The 13233-nt window shown below is 38.9% G+C and overlaps 1 protein-coding gene across 1 annotated transcript in view; it reads right to left on the reverse strand.

Moving 5' to 3' along the window:
- The window catches only part of slc49a4 (solute carrier family 49 member 4), a gene marked incomplete at its 5' end in the record, with an annotated part of 45548 nt that overhangs the window by 8648 nt on the left and 23667 nt on the right, over positions 1–13233 (reverse strand). The window contains 3 exons of the mRNA XM_084420621.1: positions 3072–3254; positions 5354–5481; positions 9199–9266. Coding sequence (XP_084276747.1) covers positions 3072–3254; positions 5354–5481; positions 9199–9266 — 379 coding nt within the window. The remainder of the gene's footprint in view (positions 1–3071; positions 3255–5353; positions 5482–9198; positions 9267–13233) is intronic.

Below are 13233 nucleotides of genomic sequence, written 5' to 3' on the forward strand. Positions count from 1 at the left end.
CTATAGTCAACTGCCAACTAGCATGTGAGCTCTGCACCTGTGTATAAGGAAATAACTGTCTATATCAGCAGGTATCAATAGTCCATATTCATCTTTCAAAAAAGGAAACCGAAACTAGGACTGTAGATATTCAAACCGTAAACAAAGCAACGCTTGCTTACCATTTTGAATACCATCATGTTGATCACTTTCTTTATTCCATGCATTAGGCGGCTCATGTTGTTATAAAAATACTCGCTTATTGGAATGCTCAGGTAAGATGATATACAATTAGAACAGCCTTCTGTCTGTGCCGTCTCAACTTCTTCGCTTGCTGTCATCACTTTTGCTTTTATTCTCATGCACTCATCAACTAAACTGAAAAGCCAATCAAATGATCTCTCTCACAGATGGCCCTGACGCCAATTCAACATGCTGAATTGGCTGAACTGTCACTGACGAGGGCCCAAATAGAGATGCATGTGGAACACACCATAAAAAGTAGCCCAACGGATGCTCACCAGCGGCCAGATGTTCTGTTTCAATACATTTTGAAATGGAATTGCATCCTGTGATGCAAAGCGGAATTTTCAGCACCATTACTCCAGTCTTCAGCGTCACATGATCCTTCAGAAATCATTCTAATATGCTGATTTGGTGTTTAAGAAACATTTCTTCTTATTATTAACCATGTCGAAAACAGTTGTGCTGCTTAATACTTTTGTGTAAACTGTGAAGCATTTTTATTCAGGATGATTAGGAAGTTGAAAAGAACAACTTTAAAACGTTATTTTTTGCATTTATTTAAAACAGAAATACGTAACATTTAATTTAATGCCTCCTTGCATAATAAAAGTATTCATTTCTTTCAGAAAAAATTTAAATCTTACTGACCCCAAACTTTTTTTCAAAACTTTTTTAAGACGAATACATGCTTCGGTTTTACGTTTGTCACTACGTCTTGTACAGAGTGTAAAAATTCCAGCATCCAAATTCTACTTTCAGTAAATTTTGAGTAGAATGTCTAGAACTGACTTCAATAATTGGTGGGTCCACTAGATGGCAACACTTTTACAGTTGGGCCATTACTTCAAAGAAATATCCTATGAAGAATATGAAAAATGCCAATGAAAACAACAGAATAAATGTTACATCAATGTGCAAGGGTGATATTACTAGAGCTTTCATCAAATGCACATGCACATCATTTTAATGTGTTCAATTTAATCATCTGTCTAAAGTTCTATTCATTTAGCTATGTGTCAAATTTTAAGTGGAGCTACACCTTTAAGAGGAGGACTTTTGCAGTTTAGCTAACAGAGAGCTTATTATGTCGAGAAGGGCTTTCTGCCAGTGGAAACAGCGAGAGGTTGCAGGATGGTTCTGATGAAACAAACAGAAATCCATCCATCATCTCTTCAGCACCTACACACCGCTTGGCCTAAACAGAAAGCGTTCAAAACTCAATAGCAATGCCAACGCAATAACCATCTATATATAGAGACCTCATTGTTCCAACATTATTTTCAGCCATGGCACGGTGTTGGCGGGCAACTGCGGCACTGACAGGAACACAAAAACAGAACGAATCTCATGGCTTCATTTGGAACCGATAACACGATCAGATTTGAAAGGATGAGCCAGTTAAGCTCACTCATCTCAGTTTAATCTTTTCCAAGGGATCAGCAGGAAGACTGAGGAGTTTTCGCAGCCTTTCTTGACACCTGGGAGCCGTCCAGCAACCTAACTGCTCATAAAAACAGAGACCTGTCAGCCGGTCACTCAAGGCCACTGCCAGAATGGGGAGATAAGTATCACAGCGGACAGTGTGAACAGAGCTTGACAGCAGTACAATTCATAACACATGTTAATTTCTAAAGAAAATGGGGGTGGTACGTTTTTCACAGGCAAGCACCACGTGTTGTGTGTGTTTTCTTAGACATGGCTATGAAGTTTCAGAGATGCTCTATTTGGTGTCTGGGATGTTCTTAGTGTTGGCTAGTTGGTTGCTTACTGGTTCAAGTAGAAAAAAAAAAAAAACGATATCATATTCTGGTCCCCAAGGTATAGCTCACATCTCTCTTTTAATGCATGTTTGTGTGATTTGCACCATTTTTATTGCCCTTTTATTGTGTCGTAAGTCTGTTTTTACCCCAATCAAAATTCAAAAGCAATGACTTAATATTATAAAATTATTTTCAGGAAAATTAAATCCCCAAATCTCATTATTGTAATGCATAAAAACAGACTTTAACAAGATGACTATATCTTTATATTACTTTATATACTTTAATAATACAAGACTATAAATATTTATAATTCTAATATAATTTATATAATTTATTTATACATCTTAGTAGTATTTGTACAACTACCTTAAACTGAATTGATAACAAATTGATTTGAACTTTTTTTAAATTATGAAGAATAAATGTGCTTAATTTTCCTGAAAATAAAATCACAAATGTAAAAACTTCTGACAGTAAATTGCATTTTCTTTATGCAAAATAAGAAAAAAAAATTCTTTTTTTTGGGGGTGAAATGTGAATTGGACATTTCCTGGAAAGGATTTGGGAGATTCATCCATACTCGGTGAAAGTTTTAGTGAACGCTGAACACCATCAATAAATAACAATCATTGAAATCATTGTTATGTTATCAACATATATATGTCATGTATTTACAACATGTCATGTATGCGCTATGTAGGCACACTATATAACAAAATGCTGTTTTTTGAATGGAAAAACACATACAGCCTTTGTGTTAACCTGACAAACGGTGTTCACCAATAGCAAGAGCTAGAATAAAACTATCACGGACTACCTGTCAATCCAAAGAAACCTCTCAGAAAGTGACTCATCAATATTCAGCTGGACGCTTGTATTTACAGAGCAAGTCAATCTCCCTGCATTTTTTTTTTTCCATGCGAACAGCTTTGCACTGAAAGTTAATCATCATTCAGGAGAAGGACAATGACACTGTCCTAAGTCTAAGTCCATATCTCTGCCATGTGTTTATTTAGGCTGAGTGAAAGCTTTGTTTTAATTGCTGTAAACCTTGCATTTAAAGAGTTAAAAATATCAAGGTACCTGTAAAGTAAAAGGTGAGGAAAAACAGCAAAAGTCCAGTGAAGAGGTTGCTGAGGAAGGTGACCACTCCACAGGTGATGCCCTCAGGTACAGGGTAAACCGTCTCAATGAACAGCTCCAAGAAGATGGGCACACTACTGTTGATGAAGATACCCACCAGGATGCAGGAGGTGTAGAGAGTGGCTAAAGGAGCAAAAAGAGAGAAAAAGTGAGAGAGCTGAAACTCAAATACATTTCTAGAATAATACCTTCGTTACACAGGAAAATAAAGACTCTGCAACTGATTGAGTGGAAAAAAACCTTTCTAATTAATTTTTTTTTCTTCCTGCGCTGGCAAACTCCATTTCAGCAGATATTACACTAATCAACTACGAAAACACTTACAACCTCATCTTTAAGAAATGACTATAATGTGCTAAGTTGGTACTACATAAATCTTTCTTATTATCTTAGCAAAAGTGAAGTTTAATGAAGTGCGGAAATTGCAATAAAATGTCTTTTATTCCAATATTAAATACACTTTCATTTCCAAAACCCAATTTTGCTTTAAAAAAGTGCCAAAAAGAAATACCTTGCTATAGAAACTCATCAGTCTATTGTCATTCTCAGTGATAGAAGCTACTCCATGTGTGGGCGCGCAGTACTGTTTTAAACAAACCCAAACTGGTTTTAACCAGGGCAAAGAGAAAAGGATGGCCCAATTACACAAAAACAAGAGAAAATGCACACCAGAGCCTCAGCTGCCAGCGTAAGTGAAAAGTACATAGCAAACACTAGGTTTCATTACAAAATGGGCTAAACAACTAAAAGATTGGTTGGTAAATAAGAAAAGATTATTATAGATGAATAACTCGATGCTTGAGGTGTGGGGGGTACATAAAAAGAGAAACAAACTTATGGGAACAACACCTATGGGAAATGTTGCAAAAAAACATGGTATTTTTTGCATTTTTCGGCATCAAAGCCCATCAAATTGAAACATTAAAAAGGGATTTAATGTACACTACCGGTCAAAAGTTAGGGGTCGGTAATTTATTTTTTATGATTTCGAAAGACGTCTCTTTTGCTCACCAAGGAAGGTTTTTTTTTTTTAAAGTGGAACAGTAAAACTGTAAAAAAAACGTATAATATTTCACAATTTTACTAACTTTTTAAACAAAGTTTAATATAAGCTTTTATATTTTAACACACTGTATTCCTGTGATGGCAAAGCAATTTTTGACCAATTGAATGCAATCTTGGTGAATAAAAGCATCAAGCGCTTTCATAAACAAAAACAAAAATATCTGAGATACGTGTAACCACGGTATAAATAGAAGAACTGACAACGGCACCGCTGCATTTTGAAAAATGTAAAAGTCAAGGTAGTAATGTGGCCAATTATTCAATGTTACACAATGAATATCATTATTTCTGTATTATTTGAATACTATTTAGAACATTCAGATACAAGACAAAATATTTAGCAATAAAGCACTGTTCTATGAAAAGTGCCTGCACTGCATTTACAATCAAATGTGTTTATTCAACCATGCACTGTTGCTTCTAAGCAATGGCAATTCTTGTTGAATGCCATTCAGAGACATCTTGCATGTCGCAATGATTGAAAGAGAAGCAAAAAAAAACTGGCATTGCACAAAACATAGCCACATTTGGCTCATGGCTGACATTAATTTGACACACTGGATGTAAGGAAGTACTGGTATTTAACCATGGTGTTGACAGTGTATTAAATGACAGTGGCACCATTAGATTACATGGACACGGTGGGCGAAGGTCCATTGTCATTTATTCCTTGCATAATGATTCCATCTAGAATAAGTTCTGATGAATTGATGTTGCCACAACATAGTCTTGTGTTCATTAGTGAGTGATATGAATCACGACAGGCATGGGAAGGCACGGATGGCAACGGGACATGCATGTGCGATATAAAATCATGCCAGATGGAAAGATGGCCCATGAGTCTGAAAGCTCTGTCTGCCAGGAATTCTGGGAGAGAGCAGATAAAAAAAAGTCAGGTGCCAACCATAAAATGATAATTGATGGAAATATCTGAGCTGGCTGATCTATGGGGCATATGTTTGTTTCAGGCCGACTTCTCTAGATACCCGCTCCCCTTTTCTCTTCACGGATCAGGACTTAATGAGTTCCTCTGGCTCCCTCTCACAGATAAAATTGCAGCTTGCTATGCTGCTGTTTGCCTAGCAGACTCACCGCGGGCCGACAGTTTTGTTGATGTGCACAAGGCAGAACATACTGTCCTTTTCACCACAGTGTACCTTTAGTGGAGGGCAGGTGAGTGAGCCTGGTTAAGCAGGTGAGAGTGAACCAGGTGGCCGCCAAGGATGCACCGGCAAACATCAGCACGAGAATCAGCTTTAACATCCCTCGAATATAGTCAGCAAACCTGAGGGCAAAAACAGAAAACATAAGAAAGCAGGAGGAGAGAGAGAAACGTGAATCTCGAGTCATAGCTCAAAGGTGACAGAACAAAACACGCACAAAAAAACAACAACAGAGGAGGCAAATTATAGGCAGGCGCAGGTGAAACTTTTTCACAGATGTTATTCTCGGCACCAACGTCAGAGACGAGGCGCGCGCGAAAAATCTTGTCCCTCAAAAACAAGCCACCTGGAGATATCTCAAAACAAATCCTCACAATCTAATATATTTCATAGCTTCTGACTAAGTTCTCCACACCGTCTCCTCTCATCAGACATCAGACACAATTTAGCACCTCTAACATGACGGCAGCAATACATAGCAATATCACTAGGGCATGTTATTCATCACCTTTCCTCACAACAGAGATGAAAGCCATCATAATAAAAACACTTAATGGTGGAGTTAGCTGTTATTTGTTGTGTCGGGGTTGCAAGACTTATTTTTAACAATGGCTAATGGGCTTTTAATGCCTTTTAAAGTAATTATTCACCTCAAAATGAAAGTTTTGTCATCCTTTACTTGCCATCATGTCATTCCAAACCTGTGAATTTGTATATTCGGTGGAACACTAATGGAGAAATTTATCAGGTTGTTCATGCAGCTCGATACAATGGAAGTCAATGGTAACCAAAAAAGTGCCCCTTGTGACTTAAAAGCCATATTTCAATTTCAAATCTTCTAATGCAACTAAATAGCTTTGTGTGAGGACAGGAATGTATGTAAATATTCACAGAAAATCTTTACAGCTCTCAAATCTCATTAACATTCCGATATATTCAAATAAAATGTGCCACTCTAGGTTTGACATTAATGATAACAACACATTTATGGTGTTGTGGGCATTTTTCAACATTTCTCTTTTCATGTTCCATGAAAAATGTCATATGGGTTGGAACACATGTCATACATTAGAGCAACATATAAATGAAGAACAGAATTTCAATTTTTGGGTGAGCTATCACTTTAAATATAAAGCATTAACTTTAATCGGTTGTCAACCTCACTTTCTTGACCCAACAACATCGCCTTCTTCATTTGAAAATCAATGTCACCCCTACCTCCCGACTGCTGTCTGACAATTAAAGTCTGGTGGTTTGTCAGGCATCACAGTGTTTGCCCAACCGCTCAGTATACCTCACACCACAAACCGTTAATTGACCTGCGGAGACAGCCTCTTATGATTCACTCGTCTAGGATAACTCCACCATAACGGCGAACGAGGACGAGTCTTTGACGAGGGCTTGCGGCCATTATATCCTCCTCCGGAATCGCATCAATTAGAATGTGCAGCCATCGCCCCTGCAGCTCGATTTTAATGCATCCATTTTTCTAAAGCATGGACTTGACCCAAAGGGATGCGCTCTGCGGCAGAGAGCAGGTGGTGTATAATAACTCATGTTAACGCATTTGCTGCATGATTCGTGGCACAGGGAGGGCGCTGGACCCTGTAACTCACAGGGGCCTATTAACGAGAGATCACTCGCCAAACAACCACTAATAGGACCGTGCTGCCGCCGAGACTTAGTGGGGCATCTGTTGCTTCTTTCTGCTACCTGTCCCAAATGAACAGCCAAAATGAGAAAAAAGCTAACACGTAAAAGTGCCAAAGAAACTGGCGGGGTGTGCAATCTTCAATCAGCTTTACCAATCCCCATTCGGCTTGTGGCTCATGACTCGATTTGAATCACACACAACTAGGGCAGCTCAAAAGTCTTTATTGATGTTTTACCCCACTTTGTCCCTCCCTATCTTAATGGTAATGCGTGTACCAAGCCCAAAAAACCAATACAGCAATGTGGCAATTGATTAAATGCAGTTTCCTAATTAAAAGGTTTTCAAAATGCAAAACCTGACTGGATGTACTGATTTGAGCCCTCCTGCAAACATTAGTCATTGGGGACAGACAAATCTCTTGCTTTTTGCAGACAACAGTTTGCTCTTTCTCTCTTCTCTATGCCAGTGTCTTAATCTGTCTGTGCGACGTGACCATTTCATTAGCATTTTCTCCCACTGTTCATAACAAAAGCTGATTTTAATAAATTAGCAGAAAGAGAATAAATTAGCTTTGGGATCAGGGAGGATCCAAAACACCCTGGAAAAAAAGTGGCCTAACAAAGACAGAATAAATGTCTTTCCAGCAGGAGCGTAGGAACGATCTGAAAAGCATGACACAAGTTTGACACTGGTTTATATGCCTAGTTGCCAGGGATACAGTCATATCAGACCATTTTAAAGCTAAATAAAACCTTAGAAAGTTTCTAGAAACGTCAGCATTCTAGCATTTTTGTCATGAAACTTTAATAATTAGGCCTAAAACATTGTTGTGACAAGTCAAATATAAAAATGCATATTTTTGTGAAAAAACAACAACTTTTCTTCTGTTGTTCATATCTTCTTTCCGCAGGAAGTTTTTTTTTTTTTTCCTGTCAGTGGCTCAGCACACAAACTGTGCCAGGCGTGGGTTATATTCATGAATATGTATTATTTGATGTGACATTTGCCCTAATTGATCCACTGAAAGGTGGAAGCTGGTAGCCATTGAACGATTACCACCTGCCATTTAGCCCACTCCTAAAACTGGTCTTAAAAGTTATAATTTTACTAGCTGTGAAAAAGTACATATTTTTTCAGACGCTCGCTGGTGAATTTTAATGCCGACTTAGAATGTTGAATTGGAGGTGGAGCTTGTCAGTGAGCCTGTCACTCTGATTGGCTGTTCAGCTTAGCGAACCAGTGCATGAGAAGAAAAATGGAAGTAAAAAGCAAGCAAATGACAATACCAAGAGGGCACACAGAGAAAGCTCTTCTCATTTTTCATCTGCATCTCATCTGTGATGATTTTCATTTAATTCGTCTGTGGAGAGCTAGACTTGTTTGAAAATGGTAAGAGCAAGTGCAGCTTTGTTTACAGTTTGCATATCCGCAGTCCTAGCTTTCGGTTTCCTTTTATTAATTACGATTACAGGCTATCAGCTGGTATGGAGAGTTCCAAAGCAGCTGGATAGAGAGCAAAACAGAACAGTGGTCTTGAGACGCATTTATAAAAGCTGAATTATTTTTACCTTGATGCGAAACTAAAGGTGTTGAATGAATGAGACACCTATCGAAGTTGCCTGCTTTCTTCTCGACAGGTAATTCAGCCTATTTGTGTAAATTCGAAGTTGTCTAACCATAGCATGGTTGTGCATAACGCCAGAACGACCTCTAGTATAACTTGCGTTACTTTTCCTCACGTCAATGGTGAAAAAGTATTGTTTACCTTGTAACATAAATCTGTGCTGCGACGGATCACAGGTGATAGTTTTAAAGGCGCAATTGGACGAAGTCGAACTGGAAGCCATGTTAATCTTGGAATAATACGGCCACCGTAGGAGTTAAAACGCCCTCGAAATTGAAAGAAACAGAAACTAATACTCACTGGGTAGTCATATACAATTTCACCGTTAGATGGGGGAAAATATCACACAGTGTAGCTTTAACAGAGATGAATTTAGAGAGAGCTTTAGCATGCTGACAGTCCCAGCAGTTAGTCAGTAAAGCTCATTCCTGGATTCCTGTGACTAATGTTTAAGGGTCTGCTACTTCTCTTTTCCATGTCACTGGACAATACATGTACAGTAAATGTTAATTAGTTGCAAATGCATGACAACATCACCATCATTTCTCAGGCATTACTCACCTCGCCATGGCCACACCAAACACACAGCCTCCAACTATGGACCAGAACCCGATCCAGCCAGCGTCCACCTATCAGAACAGAGAAAGGTGTGATCAGAGGGGATTATTCGCTGCTTGTGATGCTGGACATCACTCGTGACGAAGCAGCCTGATGGGGAGTGAGCCAGGAGCTTCTACAGTCTGAGCAACTGTGTCTATCAGAGAGAGACTGGCAGACTTCATGCTGTCCACGGACATATCTTTGATGAGCAATCTGGTTCAGCAGCAGACTTCATAAAACAGATGGTCTGTGTCAGGTATGGCTGAGGTCAACCACAGTATTGATTAGAGCAGGGATACAGGGATTTAAGTTCCTATATGAGAACCAAATAAAATGCTACATATTGTTTGTCAAAGCACCCCCCATAGTCTCACAAAATCCTGCAATTGTATTGATTCGGCCAAAGTTATTTAGTAAAACAACTTGACTGTGATCTTGACTGAGAGTAATTTCTCACCCTCATGTTGTTCCAAAACCCCGTAAAACTTTCGTTTATCTTCGGAACACAAATTAAGATATTTCTGATGAAATCTGAGAGCTGGCTCACTCCTTCATAGGCTTCTACGTAATCGATATCTGCCATCCCAGAAAAGTTAGTAAAGACATTGTTAAAATAGTCCAAGTGACTACAGTGGCTCAACCTTTAGTTTATCAAGCGACGGGAATACTTATTGTTAATTTTCTTCTGTGTTGGCCTCTGAGTGAGTTTACGTAGTGTAACAGCGCAGCGCTTCTGGTTTGTACGTCAGAACGTGGGCTTACTATTGGCCGACGCTGGTCATGTGTGTGATGCGTGTGATACTGGCTACACTGTACACTATGTGAACTCACTCGAGAAGCCCAGACAGAAGAAATTGAATAGTTGAATAAAGTCATTATTTTTGGGTGAACTAACCCTTTAACTGTTCTATACAAACTACATATGACCCGTTTATTTATATCTTCTCTGCCAATCAAAAGAGTTCTAAAATACACTCGTCTCTCGTCCACCAAAATATACCATGCAAGGAGAACGATTATTCTAGTCAGAAAAAGTTACAGCATCAGACTTTGATTTCGCTGATTTGATAGCTAGCGAAGCTAACAGAGCGCTCCAAAATGCTGGCTCTGTCTGGGCATCAGCCTTGATCCCCTGGGGGTGGTGATGGGGAGGGGAATGCTGGCTAAGCTCTCTGCCATCAGGAACAACATCTCTCACCCAATGCACCGGACTGTCACTGCACAGGAAAGCACCTTCAGCAAAACACTTATTACACAAAAGAACATTCCTTAGGTACTTCTTACCTGTGGCTATCAGGAAAAACAACTGTACCCTGAGCTGAATCTCACTGTCTTTGGCTGGGTTGTAATGTCACTATTCAGAGAACACTGAGTTCATGAATATTACTTCGCTCATTGCAAGCTAATCTTCCTAGACCAGAGTGTCACAGTAGCTAATTAACATTCATGATTCATGCTAACTAATATAAAAATTCCATGCTGTTTTGGGATGTAGTAGAGCTCACCTCCAAGATGAACTGAAATATCAACAATTTAACATCAGGACACGTTCAAAAAGGATTTAAATTCATTATTCCTTCCCTTTAAAATGGTCAATAACACACTGATTGGATATTTCTCATAAATGTAAGGTCAGTCTTGTGAAGTGTGATTTGTGTGACACTTAATTTGTGCACAAACGAACGTGACATTTATTTGACAGCTTCATCGTTCTAGAATACTCAAAATCAAATGTAATGTTGATTTTAGCATGTGTGGAGATTAAGCACTGTGCATTTTCAATTTTTCCACCTTCTTAACACTGTCCCTGTCTGGACAAGTACATTCTCACTTAAACGGCATTAAGACACCGCTGCTCCAGGGATTTATAAGGTCTGAGGATACATGTGCTGATGAAATGTCTTACTGCAGGGGTAAAAGACATCTTTATCTATTTGAAATAAACATCAAGTGCTTAAACTACAGTGAACCATACCATATATCAGAATGTCATATATCATGTGATTTTAATGCGAGGCAGCAGAGGTAGACTTCATAATTTAATATCTGCCAATGGGGATGTGAGCTAAAAGTTTGGGGGGAGTGAAGTGGCAGAGAGAGCCCTGGTTCCAGCGCCCCTGGATGTATTAATTGCTATTTCCCATTCTGTGATTTATGTCTACTGCTGTAACGCTGCAATTTCATACCCTATGCTATTTCTTTTGGCAAAAAGTGTAAATCATGTGTGTCCAAAGCATTATTTCAAATTCAAATTTTTCTGTCATGCAGTATAGTGCATTGTGATGATTAGGACTCGGGACAAGGTGGAGAATGATATGGCATACATCCCAATTACACTGATGTTACTGTTTTATACTGATATAATGTATGATGTTTTTGTTATACGTTCTGTTGTGATATAAATTGCATACTTCTGTGAAAGCAAACACTTTCTTCAGCTATTCTAGATCTCCGTGCTTGATGATCTTAACTCACTAACATGTTTACACCGGAAACCTTAGGGGCAAAAAACATGGCATCACTCACTGAAATGGGTTTTAAAATCAGAAAACCACATAGCTCCCCCTATAGTTTTAAACAGGGCAAAATAGTTCTACACGCACCATCACAAAAGCGAGCCTTTGGTTTCCGGTGTAAACATGATAGTGAGTTACGATTATCAAGCACAGAGATCTAGAATACCCGAAGAAAGTCCTAGAGCTCATCCTGTCCGAATTTAGGGGAAAATCAGGTCTATTGGAGACGTCCAATAGATTTTTTGGGCCCGTCGAAAGAACACCACAGACACAGTACAATCCACATGGGAAAATCTCACAGTAAAACAAGCAGCTGTGCAAAATATGATACACCGGTGTTTTGCCAGATGAGATGTTTATGTATAATCTTATTACTCTTTTAATTCTTTATAACTGTATCTACTGTATGTCCGACTGATTGCACTGTATTCCTCCTTTTGATTCTAAACTGAACTCAAATGGCACTGAGAATTGGGTAAGAGACAAAAATAAATTACTTAATTGGGGAACTTGAGAGATGAAACCATGCTGATGACCTGGGTCTGTGGTGGAGTAGTGAGTTTAATGTGTGATTAAACTCGAGGTTCTGTGGGGTGCGGACTGGACTGATTCCATTCCTAGAGCTTCCAGACAAATGGGTTTTTGGGGTGCGGACTGATGGGGCAGTGAACCCGAGGTTACCCAGTGAGTCAGTCCTAGAGCTCCTCCTGTCCAATTTTAGGGAAAAATCGGGTCCATCGGAGACGTCCAATAGATTTCTTAGGCGCTCCGAAAGAACACCACATACACAGTGTAATCACCATGGGAAAATCTCAGAGTAAACCTGTTATAAAATATAAAAATATCTGTTTTGCCAGATGAGAAGTTTATGTATCATCTTTTTACTCTTTTAATTTATTTTATAACTTTTATATAATTTCTTTTATATTTTGTGATTATTTTAATTATTTTCTGTAAAGCACTTTGAATTGCCACAGTGTATGAAATGTGCTATATAAATAAACTTGCCTTGCCTTTGTTCTGAGCAGTTTGAGGCAGCTTTAATAAAACAGTCACTCTTAATGTTTCTCAACCCCAGCAAAGCACCTTGGAGTTTGATGATGACTTTCCAAGGGCAAAGGGTGTCTGCCTAATCAGTGCACAGCCATTGTGCGCAGGCTTAATGGCCATTCACCATTAATGAAGCAATTAGACAAGACTGATTAATGTAGTGGGGGACTATACACTTGCAGCTAATTATTGTTGAACTGCTCTACATGCTTACTGCCTCAGGGCTCTATCATTCCACTTACAAATTACTCTGTGCGAACGTGGAAACTTATTTGTTGTGAGTGACTTCTGACACCAATCAGCATGCAAGAACTTAACATCTTCAGAATATAAACTTTCACACCATGGGCCCTATTTTAACGATCTGAAACGGAAGTATCAAACGCGAAATGCAAGTAACTTTGTGGGTGGATCTAAATCTAAAATGGGT

This window comes from Rutilus rutilus (genome assembly GCF_951802725.1).
Source record: "Rutilus rutilus genome assembly, chromosome: 10".
NCBI lineage: Eukaryota > Metazoa > Chordata > Actinopteri > Cypriniformes > Leuciscidae > Rutilus > Rutilus rutilus.